Source organism: Penaeus japonicus, unplaced genomic scaffold, assembly GCF_977035675.1.
Source record: "Penaeus japonicus unplaced genomic scaffold, GWHDUDI00000001_assembly GWHDUDI00000027, whole genome shotgun sequence".
NCBI lineage: Eukaryota > Metazoa > Arthropoda > Malacostraca > Decapoda > Penaeidae > Penaeus > Penaeus japonicus.
The window spans coordinates 15,201,799-15,224,298 of NW_028234429.1; the positions used below are offsets into that span (position 1 = coordinate 15,201,799).

The window sequence follows — 22,500 nt, forward strand, 5'->3', positions numbered from 1 at the left end:
CTCTCTCTCTCTCTCTCTTTCTCTCTCATTCTTTCTTGTAGTTCACCTGGGAAGTTGGGAGTTCCACAGCACATAGGGTTAGAAACCAAAGATAAGTTGAAGTGGTGAAAAAAGATAAAACTCCTTTAGACATTATTAGTATCTCTTTCTGTGGAATCTTCCCTCACTTTGTACCGTCTCTATTCTCTATCTATCTATTATTTAATCTCTCTCTCTCTCTCTCTCTCTCTCTCTCTCTCTCTCTCTCTCTCTCTCTCTCTCTCTCTCTCTCTCTCTCTCTCTTTCTCTCTCATTCTTTCTTGTAGTTCACCTGGGAAGTTGGGAGTTCCACAGCACATAGGGTTAGAAACCAAAGATAAGTTGAAGTGTAGAAAACTCCCTTTAGACATTTATAGTATCTCTTTCTGTGTATCTCCCTCCCTTTGTTTCCGTCTCTCTCTCTATCTATCTATCTATTTATCTCTCTCTCTCTCTCTCTCTCTCTTTCTCTCTCTCTCTCTCTCTCATTCTTTCTTGTAGTTCACCTGGGAAGTTGGGAGATCCACATCACATAAGGTTAGAAACCAAAGATAAGTTTGGTGTAGAAAACTCATCTATAATTCTTTTGCGTATACAAGAGGGGGTGAGCCAGGCCTTATAGGTGAGAAAGGTGGATAGTATCTACAACTATAGTCTTAAGCGGATATGCGAAACGGTCAGTATTTAGTCAAGGACGTTGTTTACAAAAGTAATTATGCTTTATTTATGCCCGGGAGATGTTTACAAAATTATGGAGCCCATGCTGAAGGTGTTGCGTTTGGGCGAGGTAAGCCACTTTACCTGTTGCTCAGCCGCACAATGGTCGGGAATAGCTATACTGCTGTCAAAAGTCTACGGAAACCAAAACGAAAATTTGAAATATGTCTTTGAAAGCAGTACGCATCGTGACCTCATATGGAGAGGTTGTATGGTGCCCGTGCTCCGTTACTATTCCTATAAACGGGAAACCCCCCCCCCCCCCCCCCTAGTGCATATACGAGGGAGCTCGTCATAGGTGTAAGTGTGCCCGATGTTGGGCGCTCTTGTCATCGAAAGTGATTGTCATGAATTCAAGTGCTGTGAAAAAGAGTAGAATCTATGTATGTACGCCAAGGTATTTGAAGGAATCTATCCTGCGAGTGCCAGTACAGCTACAGAGCCGTTCGAACTGAGTGTCCTGTGGTGCCATGAGCCATAATTCACTGTCGCAGCGAGCGTGCAGGCGCCGCGTTTACCCCCCCATGGGGGTCAGCCGACAATGTATACATTGTGGAGGGAGAAGCCTTGGTGGCAACCTCTCCCTCCCTACCGACGCTGAGCACAGCACCACGGCTGACATATGCATACCATGAGAAGAAAGCAAGTACTGCAGCAATTTGCTGCAGCCCTGATGTCAGTCTACCGTAAACCATGTGGAAGGTACTGATGAAGTAATGCTGACGCTTTACTTTAGTAAGCCGTAACCAGGAAGAAGAAGAAACATGAAAATGTCATCAAGCCTACTCTTGCACCACGAAAAAAAAATTTGTTCGTCTCGTCCTTTCCCGATGGCACAACGAATTCTGAGAAATGGAAATGGCCTTCCTAGATGCGTTGGCAACAAGCTCCGTCCCAAGGGGGAAACACCCTTGACTCGTGTGAGGAGACACCTATCTCCTCGCCATATATCTATATTGCCCGTCATCAACTGACTTCTATTGATCTGCTCATGACGGTCAAAATTGGAGGAATTGCCTTCAAATCATGTGATGACGCCAAAAAGAAAGAGAATATGGACGATTACCTCGTCACAAGTATAAACAAGGAGCTCGACTTGAGAATGCATATGGCTCGAGGGAGTTCACAAGGCCATCAGAGTGTATAGAGATGGCCAGCCACTTCAACAGTATTCGCATAGTATGGAACGGAGAGCAACCACCTCCCCAGTACATACAATTTTTTTGGCAAATAATTGCCCACGGCCACGTGCGTCCGTGGAGGGCATCCTGTCATTTGCTTAAACTGTATGGGAAGTGGCCATGTAGCTTCTATACTGCAAAGCTAGGAAACGCTGTCTGAGTATGTGGTGAAACAGCACAATGCTAATAAGTGTCCTCGCAATATTGTAGAGGCAGAGGGAGCCACCGATCGTCGCACTATCGTGCCAGGACCGCACTCAATCCAGTGCTTAAGCCCCCATCGTGTATACGAAGGGTGACGGCCTGGCACAGGGGGCCCGCGCGTGGACTGTGACGTCAGTGGTGACGTCACAAACACCCACGGAAGGAAATATCAGTGCAGGATACAACGCAGTGGAATCATTTTAAGCACTCAAAGAAGAAAACTTAATTTTGATTGGTAAAATGGAGACACTGAAGCGATGATATAGAAAAAATGAAAAAGGACTGCTGGGTGCGTGGAGTCACTTCGAGAGCCAGTACTGCCTTCAGTGATAAATGTATCCCGCGATGACACCACGGTGTCATGATACCATTTCCTCCATAATAGCGGTCAGTTGTGAGGGAGCCGTGCTGATACTGATGGAGGACCAGTGTCTCGGGAACTACGTGAAGGACCCTGATAAGGCTTCAGGTCCCGCGAATGTCCTCAACAATTCGATTGAAGGGATTGAGCTACGAAGCAGAAAAAAGCTCAGATTTAATAGTTTAAATGGTTAAGTTTACTTTTAAATTAAGGTCTGTCTCTATGTGAGGAGAAGGATGGTTATACAGCAATGTGTATGTGTTTTTCTGTAAAGTTAAAAATGCGTGACCCTCAGAGGATATTACTGAATGAAGTATAGACTATCAAATAAATAACTCTTCATTTATGGAAAACGCCACAATCAAATTCATTTCATGGAATAGGCGTTGTATTATGCCTAGGCTATGACCTAGAGTTTTTATATTCGTAAAAAACAATGTCGATGTAATCTGCTGTACAAGAACCGGTTTGCAGCTGCAATAACATGAAAATAGCGCTATAACTCTAAGGGTATTGCTCATATGTAAATACAGCCATGAGGGTTTGTTGATTATGTAAAGCTAACACTGCCACATGATCTAGCTAAAACAGTCGGGAACACCGACGTGCAGTTTCATCATTTAAGAATGAAAGACTGCCGCTGGGTTTTCTCATTATATAATGTGTATGCCAGGAGCTCAAAGTTTCAGACTAGTTCTTACCATTTCCATAATCACAGGAACATTATGTATGGGAGATTGCAATGCTAGACACACACAATTTGGTGATCACCAGCGTAACGCAATGGGGAGGATTTAAACAATTTCGTCAATGAAGATCGATGTCTGTATATGACACAGATAAAACAGATCATTTGGGTGGTGCAGGTTAGATTATGTAATTGAAATAAATCTTGTACATGGTATTGTTTGTACTTCACTGGTTCGAGTGTAGTCAGTGACACTTTGCAATCCTACAAGAGTTTACTGTTGACAACAGCATAGTCTCACAAGCACCCAGACTAAAAATTACAATCCCACCGGGACTGGGGAGCATCATTCAAGGCACGTGTTTATGACTGGTATAGTATTTGTCGTAAACCACTGTCGAAATTACTTCTCAGGACCTGTATAAAAGTTGTCACTGATACTACAATACAGGGTCTGCCTCAAGAAAAACTCTCAAGGAAAAATTTCCCCTGTCCTCACACACCAAAAGTGGATAAATGACCCCATCTTAAGTAGGGAGCATAAACGAGTTCAGGAACCTTGATAATTTGCTATAGGGATATCATGGACATCAGAAAATCTTTTACGATTCCTCGAGCTAATAAGATTCAGAGAAATAAAGGCTCAAATTTCGCAGTAAACATTTGGGAGCAATTCTGGCAGCGTTTTAACCAACAAATTTCTGCAGCTGAAGTAGGAGAAAACTCAGAGGTTGTCAGGAAAGCTGTCGCCACTCCGCAGTTCACAGCCCATTGGAACAGGGCCAATTTGTTACTAGGCAGTGGCCAGAACTTCAGCTGAAACGCACTTCGCAGAGAATAAGAGATAAACTTAACACCCACGAAAAATAAATTAGGAATTTAACATTTTTTGCAATAGCTGTTCTGCCACTGACCCTCCGACTTTGCGAAATCACTGAGTGGTAATTACAATAATGCCAATAGCAAGGGTAAGGCGAACGACCCAGGCGAGGATGGCATCACTTATAGTGTACTTCGCTACATTGCTTAGGGTACAGGTAACCCACTCAGACATCTTTACAGACTAAGCTTATTCCCAAGGAATACTCCAAGCTCATGGACTAAAGCCTAATCATTCCCATCCCAAACCGAATCTGCTAAATACCGACCCCGTCTCATTGACTCACGTTAATGCAAGGTATTGAGAGAGTTATTTTGAGCAGACTCATGTATCGCATACATGCCAAGTTAACTCCAAGGCTGTATGGATTCCTCCCAAAACAAGACGTAGCACTCAGCACTGCTTTGCAGAGTACTTCTCGACAAATTCTCAGCAAGGCATGCAAACTGTATTTTCGATCTTAAAATCTGACTTTGATATTGCAACAGAGACCTCATCCTGGAGCACTGGCTAGCTTTGGGATATTCAGGTAAACTTATAACGTGGATTCAAATATGTATTTATCAACCGATCAGCTCATGTTCTCTTCAGGGATCAAAAGTACATACTCTAACATTGTTTGAGCTTGGCACACTCAGGGGGAGGCGTTACTTAGCCCCATGCTATTTATATTTTAATGCACAGACTATTAAGCCAAATACCACTAGAGGGCAGTGTTCCATTATTTGTTATGCTGATGACATCTGCATTAAAACTTCATCCGAGGATAGAATGCAAAAATTTCTTATGTACTGTCACAAATGCTACTGAATGCGGTTTGATAATCTCAGTTGAAAAACAAGCACCATTCCTCTTACAATCCACTGCCAAACTTTATATAGATGACTTGAGTAGTTCTTTTGCCACAAATACAAGTATCTCGGGGTGGACTATTAACGACACAGTAACTCAATTATGAACTTAAAGAATAAGAATAGTGGAGCGGCTGAAGCCACAAGACTCTTGTTGGCAGAGTACATGGAGTCAAGTTAACATTTCAAGACTTTTTACTTATTCATATATACGTCAGTCGCCCCCCTCCCCCTTCCCCCCCCCCCCCCCCCCCCCCCCCTAGATTACCATGCCTGAACCTTGTATATTTAAGGAATCAGAGATTAACTTGTCTAGAAAATTGTACATAAACGCAGATGAGGATCATTCTCGGTGCTCTAATACAACGAGGATTGTGAACATGTGAAAGGAACTCAATTGCCATCTATTTACGAAAGTAATATCATACATCAATACTATTTTTGGTGTCAAAAGCAATTAAAGAACCCTTCTATAATACAGAGAGTTCCAGAGGCAACTTTAAATATAAGATAGTGAATTCATCTTTGCTTGCAGTGCGAGTGCCCTCAAATTCATGGTTGGACAAACGACAAAAATCATTACACCAATTAAATAGGTCCTTGAGTAGGTTCCCATATGGACTTCTCTTCACCATGGAAATGTCGACATTGAAGTATTTTATATGATGTCCTAAAAAAGACCGTTCCACAGAGGTACGTAGGCAACACCACCTTGCAACCATTAATGGCATATTGAAACTCTGAATATTGACTATGAATGTTACACTGATGGATCCTACAGTCTGGAAAGTTGAGCAGGATGTGCTTATGTTGTATATAAAACAATATTTTTGCAGCACCAAGATTGTAGGAGGGTTCATGACTGGGCGCGCACTTACGCCAAACTGAGTTGGCAGGAATACTCATAGCCACAGACTTTCTGGTTAACTCAAGGGCTCAGGAGTAATTTTCTGCGACTCGCTGAGTGCTCTCCATGACCCCCCCCCTGAACACCCTTGTATAGTGCTGGAAATATCGTAAATGATATATGAATAAAATGTACATCGCGCCAAGGACCGGGGACATGCTTATACATTTTTGTGTGGAGACCATGCATTTGGAATCGTAAACTTGATCATGATGATCGCCTAGCGAGGGCAGGATGAGATAAGCAAATTGTGGGATATAGACTTTTGGCATACCTCTTGCTAGGATCTCACCACATAATAAGTACTCCAAAGGTGGACTTGATGGAGCTAACTAACTCTCAAAGACCTGAAAGCTGTAGCATAAAACATTTGACCAGTTTCGCATGAGAGTTCATTTATGGTCGATCATTCAAGCCAAGAACAAGAACAAGTGATATTGTGACTGCCAAGAATTAGACGTGGATCGAATGTATTGGCAGGACAGTCAGGACTGCATGTAGAGAAAAAAAACTAAATGCAGACTTTGCTACGAAGAGTATAAACGAAACCTTGTACATAATTTCAGAGTTGCCATATGATACAACCTTTCAGACCACTAGATGAGTACGACAGAGGTATGTAATTTTTTCATAAATCATACTGTACTAGAGGATGTATTATGCTATATCCGAAATCGTATTGATACCTATTATAACATTTATTAATGTTATTCACGTTGAGATACTATAGAAAATTAATCATGTTATTACCTTAATTTGTTAATACAAATGTTAGCAACAATGTCTTGCGACTGAAATTGTATCAAAGCTTGCCCATGCCTGTGCAGTTAGCAGGGTGGTAAAATAAATGATCTAATATAATTTAATCTTTGAATGAAAGCAGTTACGCATCGTGTAACCTCATATGGAGAGGTTGTTTGGTGCGTGCTCGTTACTATTCCTAATACCGGAAAACTCTAGTGCCATATACGGGAGCTCGAATTAGGCTGTAAAGTGTGCACCCGAATGTAGGCGCTCTTGGCCATCGATGTGATTGTCCATGAATCCAGTGCTGTGAAAGAGTTAGAAAACTATGTATTTAACTTGCTACGCAAGGTATTGAAGGAATCTATCCTGCGAAGTGCCATTACAGCTTACAGAGACCGTTCGAACTGAGTGCCTTTGTCCTGAGCCTAATTCAACCGTCCACGCAGCGAGCGAGCCAGGCGCCGCGGTTTCCCCCACCATGGGGAGGACAGCCGCAATGTAACATTTGGAGGAGGGAGAGCCTTGGTGGCCACTCTCCTCCCCTCCGAACGTGAGCCAACAGCACCACGGCTGATTTATGCATACCCATGGAAGAAGCAAGTTCGGCAGCAATTGCTGCAGCCCTGATGTCAGTACTACCGATTTACCATGTGGAGGTACGATGAAGATAATGCTGAGCTTTACTTAGTAAGCCGTTAAACCCAGGAAGAGATGAAGAAAATGGAAAATGTCATCAAGGCCGAAATCCTTTGCACCACGAAAAAATTTGTTCGTCTCGCCTTTCCGATGGCCACAACGAATTCTGAGACATGAAAAGGTCTGGGATGCGTTGGCAAAAAAACGCTCCGTCCAAGGGGAAAAACACCCCTGACCTGTGCGAGGAGACACTCTCTCCATCGCCTTATATCAATTTTGCCAGTCATCAACAGACTTATATTGATCTGCTCATTGACGGTCAAAATTGCTGGAAATTGCTTCAAATCATTTGATGAGCAAAAAAGAAAGAGAAATATGACGAATACCTCGTACACATTATAAACAAGGAGCTCGACCTTGAGAATGCTTATGCGCTCGAGGGAGTTCACAAGGCCATCAGAGTGTATAGAGATGGACAGCCACTCAACCGTATTCGCATAGTATGGAAAGGAAGAGCAACCATCCTCCCGTTACATACAATTTTTTTTGGAATATACTTGCCCACCAGCCACGTGCGTCCGTGGAGGGGATCCCCTGTCTTTGCTTCAACAGTATGGGAAGTGGCAGTAGCTAATACTGCAAAGATAGGAACGCTGTGAGTATGTGGTTGAAGCACATGCTAATAAGTGTCCTCGCAATTATTGTAGTGGCAGCCAGAGGGAGCACAGCTGCCCCTGCTATTCATCCCATCATGCTCTCAGATGTAAGGAGACAGGGGGTGACGGCTGGGCACGGGGGCCCGCGCGTGGGACTGTGACGTCAGTGGTGAGTCACAACACCACGGAGAAGGAAAGATCAGTGCAGACCAACCAGTGGAATCATTTTAAGCACTCAAAGAAGAAAACTAAATTTTGATTGGTAAAAAGGAGACACTGAAGCGAGATATAGGTAGAAAAATGAAAAAGGACTGCCACTGACGAGAGGCCGTCCTGCCATCAGTGATAAAGAATCCCGCGATGACACACTGTTGTCATGATACCAATTCCTCCATTAATAGCGGGTCGTGTGAGGGAGCCGTTGATACTGAGGAGAGACAGTGTCAGTAACTTACGTGACACGGACCCTGATAAGGCTTCACCGGTCCGCGAATGACCTAACAATCAATTTGAAGGGATAGAGCTACGAAGCAGAAAAAGCTAAAGAAAATAATAGTTTAAAATGGATTAAGATTACTTTTAAATTAAGGACTTTCCTATGTGAGGAGAAGTATGGTTAAACCGCAATGTGGTATGAGAGTTTTCAGACACCGTACAATGCGTATCCATAGAGGATATTACAGAATGATTATAGATAACCCACACAAAAAACTCTTCCTTTATGGGAATAACCTACCCATCAAATTCCTATCATTGAATATGCGGTAGTATTTAAGCCTAGGCTTATGCCCTAGAGTTTTAACATGTAAACACCAGTTCGATGTAATCTGCGTCCAAGAAACCGTTTGCAGCTGCTACTAACATGAAAATAGCGCCTAAACCTCAAATGGTATTGCTCATATGTAAATACAGCCATGACGGGTTTGTTGGACTTATGTGAGCTAACATGCCACATATAATAGTATAACAGTCCGGGAACACCGAACGTGCGTTTCATCATTTAGAATTAAGACAGCCTCTGGGTTCTTCTCAATATATAATGTGTATGCCAGGGAGATCAAATTTTCTGACTAGTTCTGATACCCAATTTCCAGAATCAAGGAACATTATGTATGTGGAGATTTCAATGTAGACACCAACAATTTGTGTGATCACCAGACTAAACGCAATGGGGGTATTTAAACATTTCGTCAATAGAAGTCGATGACTGTTTATGAACAGATAAACAGACTCATTTGGGTGGTTGAGTTAGATTATGTAATTGGAAAAAATCTTGTCATGGTATTTTTTGTACTTCAATCGGTTAGAGTGTAGGCTGTGACCACTTTGCATTTCCTAACAGAGTATACTGTTGAAAACAGCATAGCTCACAAAGCACCCAGACCTAAAAATAAAATCCACGAGGGGACTGGAGCTCTCTTCAAGGGCTCGTGGTTTATGATGGTATAAGTACCTATGTCGTAACCACTGTGAAAATTACTCTTCAGTACATGGATAAAAGGTGGGCACTGGGACTACTACAATACATGGGTGGTCTGCTCAAGAAAACTCTCAAAGGAAAAAAATTTCCCCAGTCCTCCACACCAAAGTGGATAAATGACCCCTCTTAAGTAGGAGCATAAACGAGTTCAGGAACTGCTAATTGCTATAGGGATACATGACATCAGAAAATCTTTTACGGATTCATCAGAGCTAAATAAGAATTCAGTGAATAAAGCTCTAAATTCGCAGGTAAACATTGGGGAGCAATTCTGCAGCGTATTAACCACCAAACTTCTGCAGCTGAAGTATGGACGGAAAAATCAGTACAGAGTTGTCAGGTTAAAGCTGTCGCCACTCCTCAGTTCCACAGCCCATTAGAACAGGCCAATTTGTTACTAGATTCCAGTGGGCCAGACCTCTCAGATCGAACTCACTTCAGCAGAGATAAGAGATAAATTATCACCCACGAAAATAATAGGATTTTTAACATTGCCATAGCCTGTTCTGACCATGACTCCTCCGACTTTGCGAAAAAACTGAGTGGGAATAAATAATGGCACTTCGCAGTGTGGTAAGGCGACCGCCCCAGGCGAGGATGGCATCATTATAGTTTTAATTCGGCCTCATTGCTTAGGTTACACAGTAAACCCACTCTTACATCTTTACAAGACTAAGATTATCCCAGGAATACTCCAAGCTATGGACTAAAAAGCCTAAATCATTCCATTCCCCACGAACTTGGATAATAGACGCGTCTCAAAGACCTCATGTTTAAGAAGGTACTGAGAGAGGTATTTTGAGCAGACTTCATGTATCGCATACATGCAAGTTAAACTCAGGATCTGTATGGTTCCTACCCATGACGTAGCACTCAGCATGCCTTTGAGAGTACTTGACAAATTCTCAGCAAGGCAAGCAACTGTATTTCTCGATCTTAATCTGCTTTGATATTGCAAACAGAGACCTCATCCTAGAGCATAAAAAAAAAAACTAACAATGAACTAAAACGTAAACTAATGGATAGCTTTGGTATTCAAATGGAGGTTATTTTTGCGGTAGCGGAAGACGAGGGGTTGTTGTTTTGTTTGGTTGTTTTTGGTTTTTTGTGGTTGTTGTTGTTTAGTGGTTTGTGATGTGTTGGTATGTTGGGTTTTTTTTTGTTTTTTGGTTATTTTTTGGGTTGCGGGGTGTTTTGGTTTAAGATATTTGTTTGGTTTTTTTTGTGTTTTGTGGTTTTGTGGTTAGGGAAGATTTGGTCCGTTTTGTTAGAGAATTATTTTTGGTTTAAATGTTGTTTTTTGTAGTTGTGTGTTTTTTGTGGTTGCGTATTATTTTGTGTGTGTTTTGTTGGGTGTTTTGGTGTGTTTGTTAGGTTTTTGCGGTTGTCTTTTTGTGTATTGTTTTAGTCACGTTGTTTTTGTTGTAGGGTTGTTGTCATTGTTTTCGTTTGTTGAGGTTTTTTTTAGGTAGTTTGATTATGGTAAGTTGGTGATGTGTGTGTTTGGGTTGGTGGGGATCGGGGTTGGTGGTAACGTGTGTGGGTTGGTGGCGTTGGTATTGGGTGGTACGGGGTGGTGGGGTTGAGGGAGTTTAGTGGGAGGGGGATGGGGGGGGTGTTTTTTTTTTGGTTGGTATTGGGGTTTTTGTTTTGGTTGGTGGTTTTTGTTGGTGGGTTTTTGAGTGTTAAGGGTGGTTTGGGGTTTGCTGTTTGGTGTGTGGTGTTGGGGATGGGGACCGTTGGGAGTGGGGAGCGGGGTCGTGGGTGGGAGAGGTAATTGGTTTGTGGGGGGTTGGTGTGACTACCCTGGGGGGGTTGGGATGCGTTGGTTTGACGTTGGTGGTTTGTAGAATGGTCGGGGGGTTTTTTCGGTTGTGTATTAGGGTGGTGTAGTGGGTTTTTGTAGGTTGAGTTGTGTTAAAGTGGGGGGGGCTGTGGCTTGGGTTTGTGGGGGGGTGTTTATTGGTTTGGGGTCTTTTTGTGGTATGGGGTTTGTTGGGTTGCTGTATACGGGGGGTATAGTTTTGGGGTTAGCCAAGGCTAAATAAGGTGGTGTTCCGGTGGAGGTGTGTATCACGGGCGGGAAAGGAGTCTAGTAGTTTGGGTGAGGTTGGAGGGTTAGTAGGTTTGGGGGTGTGGTGTTGTAGGATTTTTTATTATGCAAGGGAGGGTTGGTTTTGGGTGGGGGGGGGTTGGGAGTTATGTTCGGGGTAGTTTTTGTGGGGTGGGGGTATTACGGGGGGGGTTTTTTTAGTGTTGGTTTTTCGATGGTGATTTGGTGTTAGGTTTTTGGGTTTTGTTTCGTGTTGGGGGTGGGGGAGGTTTTTATGCTGGTGGGGCGGTTTTTTTTGGGGGGATCAGGGATGTTGTGCTAAAATCAAGGGGTGTGTTTGGTGGTTTTTTCGTTTTAGGAGGGGTTTTTTATGGGGGTGGGTTGGTGTGGTGCGTCGGGTTTTGGGTGGTCGGTTTTGGGTTGTTAGAGTTTGGAAGTGTGTTTTTAGGAGTTGTTGAGTGTTTTGGGGGTTTGGTTTTTTTGTCGTAAGGGGGGTGCGGGGGACAAGTACTGTGGGGTTTTTTTGAGTTGGGGGTCGGTGTCGGTTATTGTGCCCTAACGGAGGAGGGGTATAGCGACGTTGTTTTCAGTGCTGGGTGGGGTTTTGTGGGGGGGGGTTGGGTTGTATTGGGTGTTGGCCGTTGTTTTGGTGGTGGGGGTTTAGGAGTGTGGGTATGGGGGAGAGGTTGTGGTTAGGGCGGGTGGTGATGGTTGCAGTGTTTTTTGGGCTGGTTGTTTGTTAGGTTTTGGTTGGGTGTGTGGGAGGGGTTGGGGGGGCGTTGAGGAGCTGTGAGGAAACCACAAAGCAACGCCGCCTTGCCCGTGCCCTCCAGAGCTGCGAGATGCAGCAAAATTAGGTAGGCTTAGGTTTGGTGGTTGGTAAACTTTTAAACAAAAAACCCCCGGGTTGGATTCAAATGTATTTATCAAACGATCAGTCATGTTCTCTTCAGGGGAATCAAAAGTACATACTCTAAAATGTTTGAGCTTGGCAAACTCAGGGGGGGCGTTACTTAGCCCCATGCTATTTAATGTTAATGGCACAGACTATTACGCAATATACCACTAGAGGGCAGTGGATTAATTATTTGTTATGCTGTGACATTCTGCATTAAAAAACTTCTCATCCGGGATTAGAATGCATAAAAAAATTCTTAATGTACTGTCCACAAGTACTGATTGCGGTTTGATAATATCAGTTGAAAAACCAGGCACTCAATCCCTCTTCCAATCCCACTGCCAAAACTTTCAATATAGATGGACATTGAGCTATATCTTTGCCACATATACTAGTTATCTAGGGGTGACTATTAACCGAACAGAACTCATTATGAACTTTAAAGAAAAGTGTGGGGAGGCGGTCTGAAGCCAATCAAGATCTTGTTGGAGAAAATGGAGTCAATGTTAACATTGCAAGACTCTTCTACTTATCATATATACGGTCAGTCGTAGTTACCATGCCTTACACCTATGTACATTTAAGGAATCAGAGTTAACTTGTCTAGAAATTGTACAGGAACCGCGCATGAGGATCATTCTCGGTGCTCCTAAAACAACGGAGGATTGTGAACATGAGAACAGGAACTAACTTGCATCTATTTACGAAAGTATACATAATTATACTATTTTTGGTGTCAAAGCAATTAAAGAAACCTTCATAATACAGGTTTCCAGAAGGCAACTTAAATATAAGATAGTGAATTCATCTCTTGCATAGCAGTGCCGAAGTTCGGCCTCAAATTCATGGTTGCAAACGACTTACAAATCCATACACCAATTAAATATGTCCTAGAGTAGGTTCCCATATGGACGTTTCTTCCACCATGGAAAATGTCGACATTGAAGTATATTTATACTGTGTCCCTAAAAAAGACAAGTTCCACCCCCACAAAGCTGTACTTAAGAAACACACCTCTTGCAACATTAGAGCATCTTGAAACTTGGAATATTGACTATAATGTTACACTGATGGATCCTACAGAATGGAAGTTAGAGCAGGATGTGCTGATGTGGTAATAAAAACAATATTTGCAGCACCAAGATTGTAGGAGGGTTCATGGACTGGGCGAGCACTACGCAAAACTGAGTTGGGCAGGAATACTCATAGCACAGACGTTCTGTTAACTCAAGGCATCAGGAGTAATTTTCTGCGACTCGCAGAGTGCTCATCCAGACTTGAACTCCTTGATATAGGTGCCTGGGAAATTCGTAAATGTCTATAAGATTAAATGTAAATCGCGCCAAGGAAACGGGGGAAATGCTATACATTTTGTGTGGATACCATCGCATGTTGGATCGCAAACATGATCATGCTGATCGCATACGCGAGGGCAGGATGTGATAAGCAAATTGTGCGTATAGACTTTTGGCATACCTCTAGCTAGATTCACACATAATAAGAACTCCAATAGGGAGGACTTGATGGAGCTAACAAAACTCTCAAAGACTGAAAGCTGTACGCATCGTGACATTCATATGGTGAGAGGTTGTATGGTGCCCGTGCTCCGTTACTATCTAATACCACGGAAACTCTAGTGCATATACGAGAGCTCGAATTAGGTGTAAAGTGTGCACGGCATGTTGGCGCTCTTGTCCTCGTAAGTGTTGCTCCATGAATCCGTGCTGTGTAAAGAGTAGAACTATGTACTGATACGCCTAGGTTTTGAAGGAATATTCCTGCGAGTGCCGTACAGCTACAGAGACCGTTCGGAAATGAGTCCCAGTTGTGCCCTGAGCATAATGCAACTGTCACGCAGCGAGTCGAGCCAGGCGGCGCGGTTACCCCACCATGGGGGAAGCCGCATGAATACATTGAGAAGGGAGAAGCCCTTGGTGGCACCTCTCCTCCTCCCAACGCTGAGCACAGCACACGGCTGATATATGCATACCATGGAAGAAGCAAGAACTGCCGCAATTGCTGCTGCCTGATGTCAGTACTACCGATCCCATGTGGGATGTTATGATGAGATAATGCTGACCTTTACTTTAGAAGCCGTAAACCAGGAAGAGAAGAAACTGAAAATGTCATCAAGCCTACTCTTGCACCACGAAAAAATTTGTTCGTCTCGCCTTCCGTGGGCAACAACGAATTTCTGAGAAATGAAATGGCTGGATGCGTTGGCAACAACGCTCCGTCCAAAGGGGTGGAAACAACCCTTGACACGTGCGAGGAGTCATCTCTCCTTCGCCATATATCTTATTGCCCGCATCAACAGACTTATATTGATCTGCTCATTGACGGTCAAAATTGGGAGGAATTGCCTTCAAATCATGTGATGAGCCAAAAAGGGAAAGAGAAATATGAGAATACCTGTCACACATTATAACAAAGGAGCTCCGACTGGAGAATGCATATGCGCTCGAGGGAGTTCACAAGGCCATCAGAGTGTATAGAGACTGGCCAGCCACCAAACGTATCGCATAGTATGGAAAGGAGAGCAACCACTCCTGTACATACATTTTTATGGAAAAATCTTGCCCACCAGCCACGTGCGTCCGTGGAGGGGCATCCCTGTCATATGCTTCAACGTATGGGATAGTGGCATGTGCTAAATTACTGCAAAGGATTAAGGAACGTCTGTGCAGTATGTTGGTGAAATCACAATGCTAATAAGTGTCCTAGCAATATTGTAGAGGCAGAGTGAGCCACAGCTGCCCATGCTTTCATCATCATGCTTCAGATGTAAGAAGAGGGGGTGAGGCCTGGCACAGGGGGGGCCGCGCGTGGCTGTGCGTCGTGGTGACGTCAACACCACGGACGGAAATATCAGTGCAGAACACCAGTGGAATCATTTTAAGCACTCAAAGAAGAAAACCTTATTTTGATTGGTAAAAATGGCGGACACTGAAGCGAGATATAGAAATGAAAAAGGGCTGCACTGTCGAGAGGCCAGTACTGCATCGTGAGAAAGAAACCCGCGATGACACACGGTGTCATGTACACAATTCCTCTCATTAATAGCGGTTCAGTGGTGAGGGGAGCCGTGCTGATACTGAGGGAGGACCGTGTCAGAATACCGTGGCACGGACCCTGATAAGGCTTCGGTCCGCGAATTTGTCCTCAAAACATTCTAGTGAAGGGATTGAGCTAAGAAGCAGAAAAACGCTAAGAATTAATAGTATAAATGGTTAAAGTTTACTTTTAAATTAGGGTCTGTCATATGTGAGGAGCAAGTATGTTATACTGCATGTGTATGTGTGTTTTCTGTAAGTATAACTGCTTAATCCAGAGGATTTTACAGATATGAGTATAGGACTATCAATAAAAAATCTTATTTATGTATAAACGACAATCAAAGTCTTATCATGGAATATGCGTAGTATTAAGCCTAGGTTAATTGACCTAGAGTTTTTATTCGTAAAAACAATGTCGATGTTATCTGCGTACAAGAACCGTTTGACAGCTGCTACTAACATGAAATAGGCCTAACTCTAAGGGTATTGCACTTATATGTAAATTCATCCATGACGGGTTTGTTGACTTATGTAAAGCTAACAATGCCAATGAACTAGTAAAACGTCCGGGAACACCGACGTGCAGTTTCATCATTTAGAATTAAGAACTGCTCTGGGTTTTCCTTTCTCCGTATATAATGTGTATGCCAGGCGCTCAAGGTTTCTGACTAGTTCTCTACCCAATTTCATAATCAAGGAACATTATGTATGGGAGATTGCTATTGCTAGACACAACCCATTTGGTGTCACAGTAGTAACAGGCAATGGGGAGGAACTTTAAAACATTTCGTCAATAGAAGATCGATGACTGTATATGGACACAGATAACAGACTCATTTGGGTGGTGGCAGGTTAGATTATGTAATTGGAAAAAATCTTGTACATGGTAACTGTTTGTACGTCACTGGTTCGCGAGTTAGTCAGTGACCACTTTGCAATCTAACAGAGTTTATGTTGACAACCGCCTAGCTCACAAAGCACCAGACCTAAACAAAAAAATTCAATCCCACCCGGGACTGGAGCTCACTTAAGGCACGTGTTTTTGGCTTGAGTTTAGTGCCTATGTTCGTAACACTGTCGAAAATTACTCTCAGGACCTGATAATAGTTGTCACTGACTATTCAATACATGGTCTGCTCAAGAAATCTTCAAAGGAAAAAATTTCCCAGTCCCTCACACACCAAAGTGGATAAATGACCCCATTTAAGTAGGGAGATAAACGAGTTCAGGAACTTGCTAATTGCTATAGGGATATGACATCAGAAAATCTTTTGCTTCGCAGAGCTAATAAGAATTCAGAGAATTAAAGGCTCAATTCGCAGTAAAATTGGGAGCAATTCTGCAGGAGTATTAAACCACCAAACTTCTGGCAGCTGAAGTTGGAGAAAAATCAGCAGGTTGTCAGGTAAGCAGTCGCCACTCGCAGTTACCACAGCCAGTAGAACATGCCAATTTGTTACTGATCAGTGGCCAGAACCTTCAGCTGAACTCATTCGCGAGAATAAGGATAAACTTAACACACAAAATAAATTAGATTTTAAAAGTGCCATAGCTGTTCTGCCCATGACCTCCGACTTTGCCGAAATTACTGAGTGGGAATTTTAATAAATGCACTTCGCAAGGTAAGGCGACCGCCAGCGAGGATGGCATCACTTAGAGTGTTAATTGGCTCATTGGTTAGGTACAGGTGTAACCACTCTTACATCTTTACAGACTAAGCTTTATCCCAAGGAATTACTCCAAGATCTGGACTAAAAGCTAATCATCATTCCCAACCGAACTCTGATAAATACCGACCCCGTCTCATGACTCATGTTTATGCAAGTACTTGAGAGAGTTATTGAGCAGACTCATGTAATCGCTACATGCCAAGTTAATCCAAGACTGTATGGATTCTCCGGGACGTAGCACTCAGCATGCTTTGCAGAGTACTTGACAATTCTCAGCAAGCATGCAAAATGTATTTTCGATTCTAAATCTGCTTTGATATGAAACTGAGAACCTCATCTTGAGCACATCGGCTAGCCTTTGGTATTCCTAGGTAAACTTTTAACTTGGATTTTTCAATGTATTTATCCAACCGATCAGACTCAGGTCTCTTCAGGGGAATCAAAAGTACATAACTCTAACATGTATGAGCTTGGCCACCTCCGGGGGGGCGTACTTAGCCCCATGCTATTTAATATTTTAATGCACAGCTAATAAGCAATATACCCTAGTGGGCAGTGATCCATTATTTGTTAGTGTGACATCGCATTAAAACGTATCAGAGGATCGAATGCAAAAAATTCTTAATGTACTGTCACAAAGCTACTGAATGCGGTTTGATAATCTCAGATGAAAAAACCAAGGCACTCAATCCTCTTACACTCACTGCCAAACCATTATATAGATGACCTTGCGCTAGATCTTTGACACATTACAAGTATATCGGGGTGGGATATTAACGACACAGAATCATTATGATTAAAGAAGACTGTGGAGCGGCAGAAGCATCAAGATCTTGTTGGCAGAGATAATGGAGTCAATGTTAACTTTGCAAGCTCTTTTACCTTATAATGTATACGGTCAGTCGTAGATTACATGCCTAACACCTTGAATATTAAGGAATTCAGCTTATTAATAGATAGACCTATTAACCCCCCTCTAACCCCCCCCGCCCCCCCACCTCCACAGACGCAGCCATGAGGTCTCTCGGTGCCTCCTAAAAAACGAGGTTTGTGAACATGAGAAAGGAACTCAACTTGCCATCTATTTACGAACAGAATATCATACATCAATACTATTTTGGTGTCAAGCTATTAAAGAACCTTCTATATACAGAGTTCCAGAGGCAAACTTAAATATAAGGATTGTGAATTTATTCCTTCCTTCTGCAAAGCAGTTGCGAGTCGCCCTCGAAATTCATGGGTTCAAACGACATACAAATTACACAATTAAAATTGTCCTGAGTAGGTTCCATATGGACGTTCTCTTCACATGGAAAATGTCGACATTGAACGTTTTTTATACTGATGCCTAAAAAGACACAGTTTCACCAGCTGTATTAAGCAACACACCCTTGCACCATTAATGAGCATCTGAAATCTGAATATTGACTATGAAATGTTACAATGATGGATCCCTACAGTCTGGAAGTAGAGCAGGATGTGCTTATGTTTGTATCTAAAAACAATATTTTGCAGCACCAAGATTGTGGAGGGATCTGGTCTGGGCGAGCACTACGCAACTGAGTTGGCAGGAATAATCAAGCCACAGACTTTCTGTTACTCAAGGCTCAGGAGTATTTTCTGCGACTCGCGAGTGCTCTCCAGACTCTGAAACACCTTGATAAGGGGAGGAGGATGCTGGAAATATCGTAAATGAATAAGAATAAATGTTACATCGCGCCAAGGAACGGAGGACATGTATACTTTTGTTGTAGATACCATCCATGTTGGAATCGCTAAAACATGATCATGTGATCGCCTAGCGAGGGCAGGATGTGATAAGCAAATTGTGGATTAGACTTGGCATACCTCTTGCTAGGATCTCACTCTAATAAGAACTCCAATAGGGAGGACTTGATGAGGAGCTAACAAACTCTCAAAGACTGAAAGCTGTGCATTAAAACATTTTGACCAGTTCTCGCAGGAGATTCATTTATGGGTCATACAAGACAAGAACAAGACAATGTGATATTGTGACTGCAAGAATTAGACTTGGATACAGAATGTATTGGCAGGTCAGTTCAGAATGCAATGTAGAAGAAACTAAATGCAGACTTTGCAACGAAGAGTATAAACGAACACTTGAACATTACATTTCAGAGTGCCATATGATACAACCTTTCAGACCACCTAGCATGAGGTACGCAGAGTTATGTAATTATTTCATAACATCAACTGTACTAGAAGATGTAATTATGCTATATCCGAAATTCGGTATATGATACCCTATTATAACATTTATCAAATGTCTATTCACGTTGATATACTATAGAATATAATCATGTTATTACCTTAATTTGTAATACAATGTTAGCAACAATGTCATGACTACATAAATGTATCAAAGCTTGCCTATGCCTGTGCAGTTAGCCAGGGTGGTAAATAAAGATCTAATCTAAAAAAAAAATCTTTGTACCTAAACTGAACACTGATAAATACCAACCCATCTTATTGAGCAAACTAATGTATTGTATACATGCTAAATTATCTTCCAGACTGTAATTTTTACAGTTTATATATTAGATAATAGGATCATATTATTACTTTAATTTGTGATATAATGTTATCAATAATGTCATAATCCTACATCAGTGTATCAAAGTTTGCCCACAGCTTTTCAAATGGTCAGAATGGTACATAAAGAACTAAACTAAACTTAAACCATAATATCAACAGATATCTTGCATCTCTCTTGCAAATAGAACAAATGCACAAGGCTGCTAGAACATTTTTCTAATAAAACAATTATTAGAAATCTAATTTCCTTCATAAATACAATCACACTCACATAAACAACCACATACACAGCTGTGAATGGGACGCATAACTTTGCCCCATGTGTACAAATATCACCCAACCTGCAATCGTATTGGACATATAAATTGACACTGATTAAATTAGTGTTGATAATCTCGTGAGCATCGTTGAACTTTGTTATATACATTAAATTTACTGTAAGACTTCTTCCAACAAATACTACAAATGCTACAAATAATGCAAATAACCTATCGCCATTTATAATTTGTATATATCATATCGCACATATCAAAGTAATGGACATTATAAAGTTTGACATAATATTCTATAATATAAATTGAATTAAACCCCGGATGACAGTTACTTGGTCCGATATGATACACTAATAATATTCAAATGCCAAATAACTAAAATCACATCTGACACTTGACTTTCAATCACAAATATCCAATTGATGTGGCCTAATGATGCCCAAGGGAGTTTGATAGGAAGGACATTACTTAACATGTTTATAGGACATGATACTAATTAATTGATAATGACACTTATAATCTCTTATTGCTTATACTCTTTCTCTTTCCCTCTCTTTCTCTTTATCTCTCTCTCTCTCTCTCTCTGTATCTCACCGCTTTCGCCAGTTGTAACCCACTTGCTGCCACCAGTTTTAATCCACTGCTGCCACCAGTTGTAACCCAACTCTCCAGCAGTTGTTACCCACTCGCACCAGTTGTTGTGATCCGATGGATAAACAGACAGACATTCACGTGGCATGGTCTTTATTGTGGACTTTGTTAATACAATTAGCTCCGGCCGAAGGCCAGAGGTCAGAGCTGTTTGCTCTGCCTGTTCTCTTGTCTGTCTGTCTGACCTGATCTGCCTTGATCTGCCCTGGGTTCCTTCTGTGTCCTTCTTAAGTATGAATCCTGAGTCACTTTCTATGCCTCAGGCCTTCCGTTAGCAAATACAGCTGCTAGACAAGCTGGAGTTTCGAGGCGGAAACGAACACAGGAAACAGGACATGTCAGGTCAAAACAGACTGCCAACGATATAGCATTGAATTAATTAAAAATATAACATCAATGTCTTAGGTCACATAATATTCAGTGCCTTACACACACACTCTCTCTCTCTCATGTAAACAAAAATAACAAACAACACATGCTTCTCCCTTCATTTCTTTCCTTTTTTCTTCAACCAAGGAAAGAAAACTCCTTCCTCTTACGCCCATCACATACACACGAATCCTCTCCCTACAGGTCCGGCAGCGGTCGTGGGTCGTCCAGGTGCTGGTGGTGAGCGACGACCCCGAATTTCTTGCTGCCTTCGCGCGTTGGTCGGTGCGAGGACGACTCCTGGTGTGGCAGACGAGGCTGTTGGTCGTGACTCGCCTCTCTAAGTCCGACCTGTACGACCTCCTGGCCAAGCACTGGACGTTCGTTATGATGAATGCGCTCGTGCTCAATCTTGGCAACGCTGATGGTGGAGAAGAAAGGTAATATGAAAATTAATAAAGGAAAAAGGATAATTGTAACAGACTTTATATAATAAGAGTAATCATGATAATGGTGACAATGGTCAATGTAATAAAGATAATGATATTGATGATTATGATGATGAAAATAGTAAAAATAATAATGACAATGATAGTGATGATAATGCTGCAATTTATAGTAAATTAGAACGAAGTACCACCTTAAAATATTATGTTACTAAAAGCTTTTTTTTCCAAACATATACTAATAATGCACAATCTCAGAAAGAAGCAACGAGAATATCAATTAAGACACCAATCAATAATCATAAAGATAATATCACGTTTTTGTTGTACACACAGAGGCAGTTTATACTCGTATTTGCCGTATAGTGTTTCTGGAGGCAAGTTGGAGAGGCTGGGCACGTGGACGCAGAAGCAAGGTATCCTGCTGCAGGCTGGCGCGTCGCTCTTTCCACAGAAGTATCTGAAGTACGTGCAAAGGGAGAGATAGAGATTGGGATAGAGATATAGATAGATAGATAGATAGATAGACAGACATACAGAAAGATATATAGAGATAGAGATAGAAAGAGATAGAGAGAGAGAGAAAGGAGAGAGAGAGAGAGAAAGAGAGAGAGAGAGAGAGAAAGAGAGAGAGAGAGAGAGAGAGAGAGAGAGATTGAGAGAGAGAGAGAGAGAGAGAGAGAGAGAGAGAGAGAGAAAGAGAAAGAAAGAGAGAGAGAGAGAAAGGAGAGAGAGAGAGACATATTAACCATACCTGAAAAATCTCACGTCGACACACGCCTCCACCGCCTGATCCACACGGCCGCCTCCACAGCTTCCACGGCGCCCCCGTCAACGTGACCGCCCTGCCCTTCGCCCCCTACTGGACCGTCGAGGAGGGGGAGGGGGAGGCCGGGGGCGGACCCCCCCTCACGAGCTACTCCGGCACCGACTTCCTCATGTTGCACACCATCTCCGAGGCGCTCAACTTCTCCATCAACGTCCTGCCGACCGCCAACTGGGGGGAGGTGAGTGCCAGGCTTCCAGATTTTTATTTCTAAGTCTTTCATCGCGTCATTTTTTCTATACAGAGAGACCGCATGCATTTAGTAACACACACACACACAGACACACACACACACACAGACATACACACACACATACACACGAAAGATCTGTTCCAAAGATAAGAGGAAAGGCAGGGGGAAAATTACCATGTTCGGA

The 22,500-nt window shown here is 42.4% G+C and overlaps 1 protein-coding gene across 1 annotated transcript in view; it reads left to right on the forward strand.

Moving 5' to 3' along the window:
* Positions 1–22,500, forward strand: part of LOC122256247 (ionotropic receptor 21a-like) — a 28,582-nt gene that overhangs the window by 502 nt on the left and 5,580 nt on the right. The window contains exons 2-4 of the mRNA XM_086553112.1: positions 21,056–21,291; positions 21,634–21,762; positions 22,112–22,304. Of these exons, the coding sequence (XP_086409238.1) occupies positions 21,056–21,291; positions 21,634–21,762; positions 22,112–22,304 (558 nt within the window). The remainder of the gene's footprint in view (positions 1–21,055; positions 21,292–21,633; positions 21,763–22,111; positions 22,305–22,500) is intronic.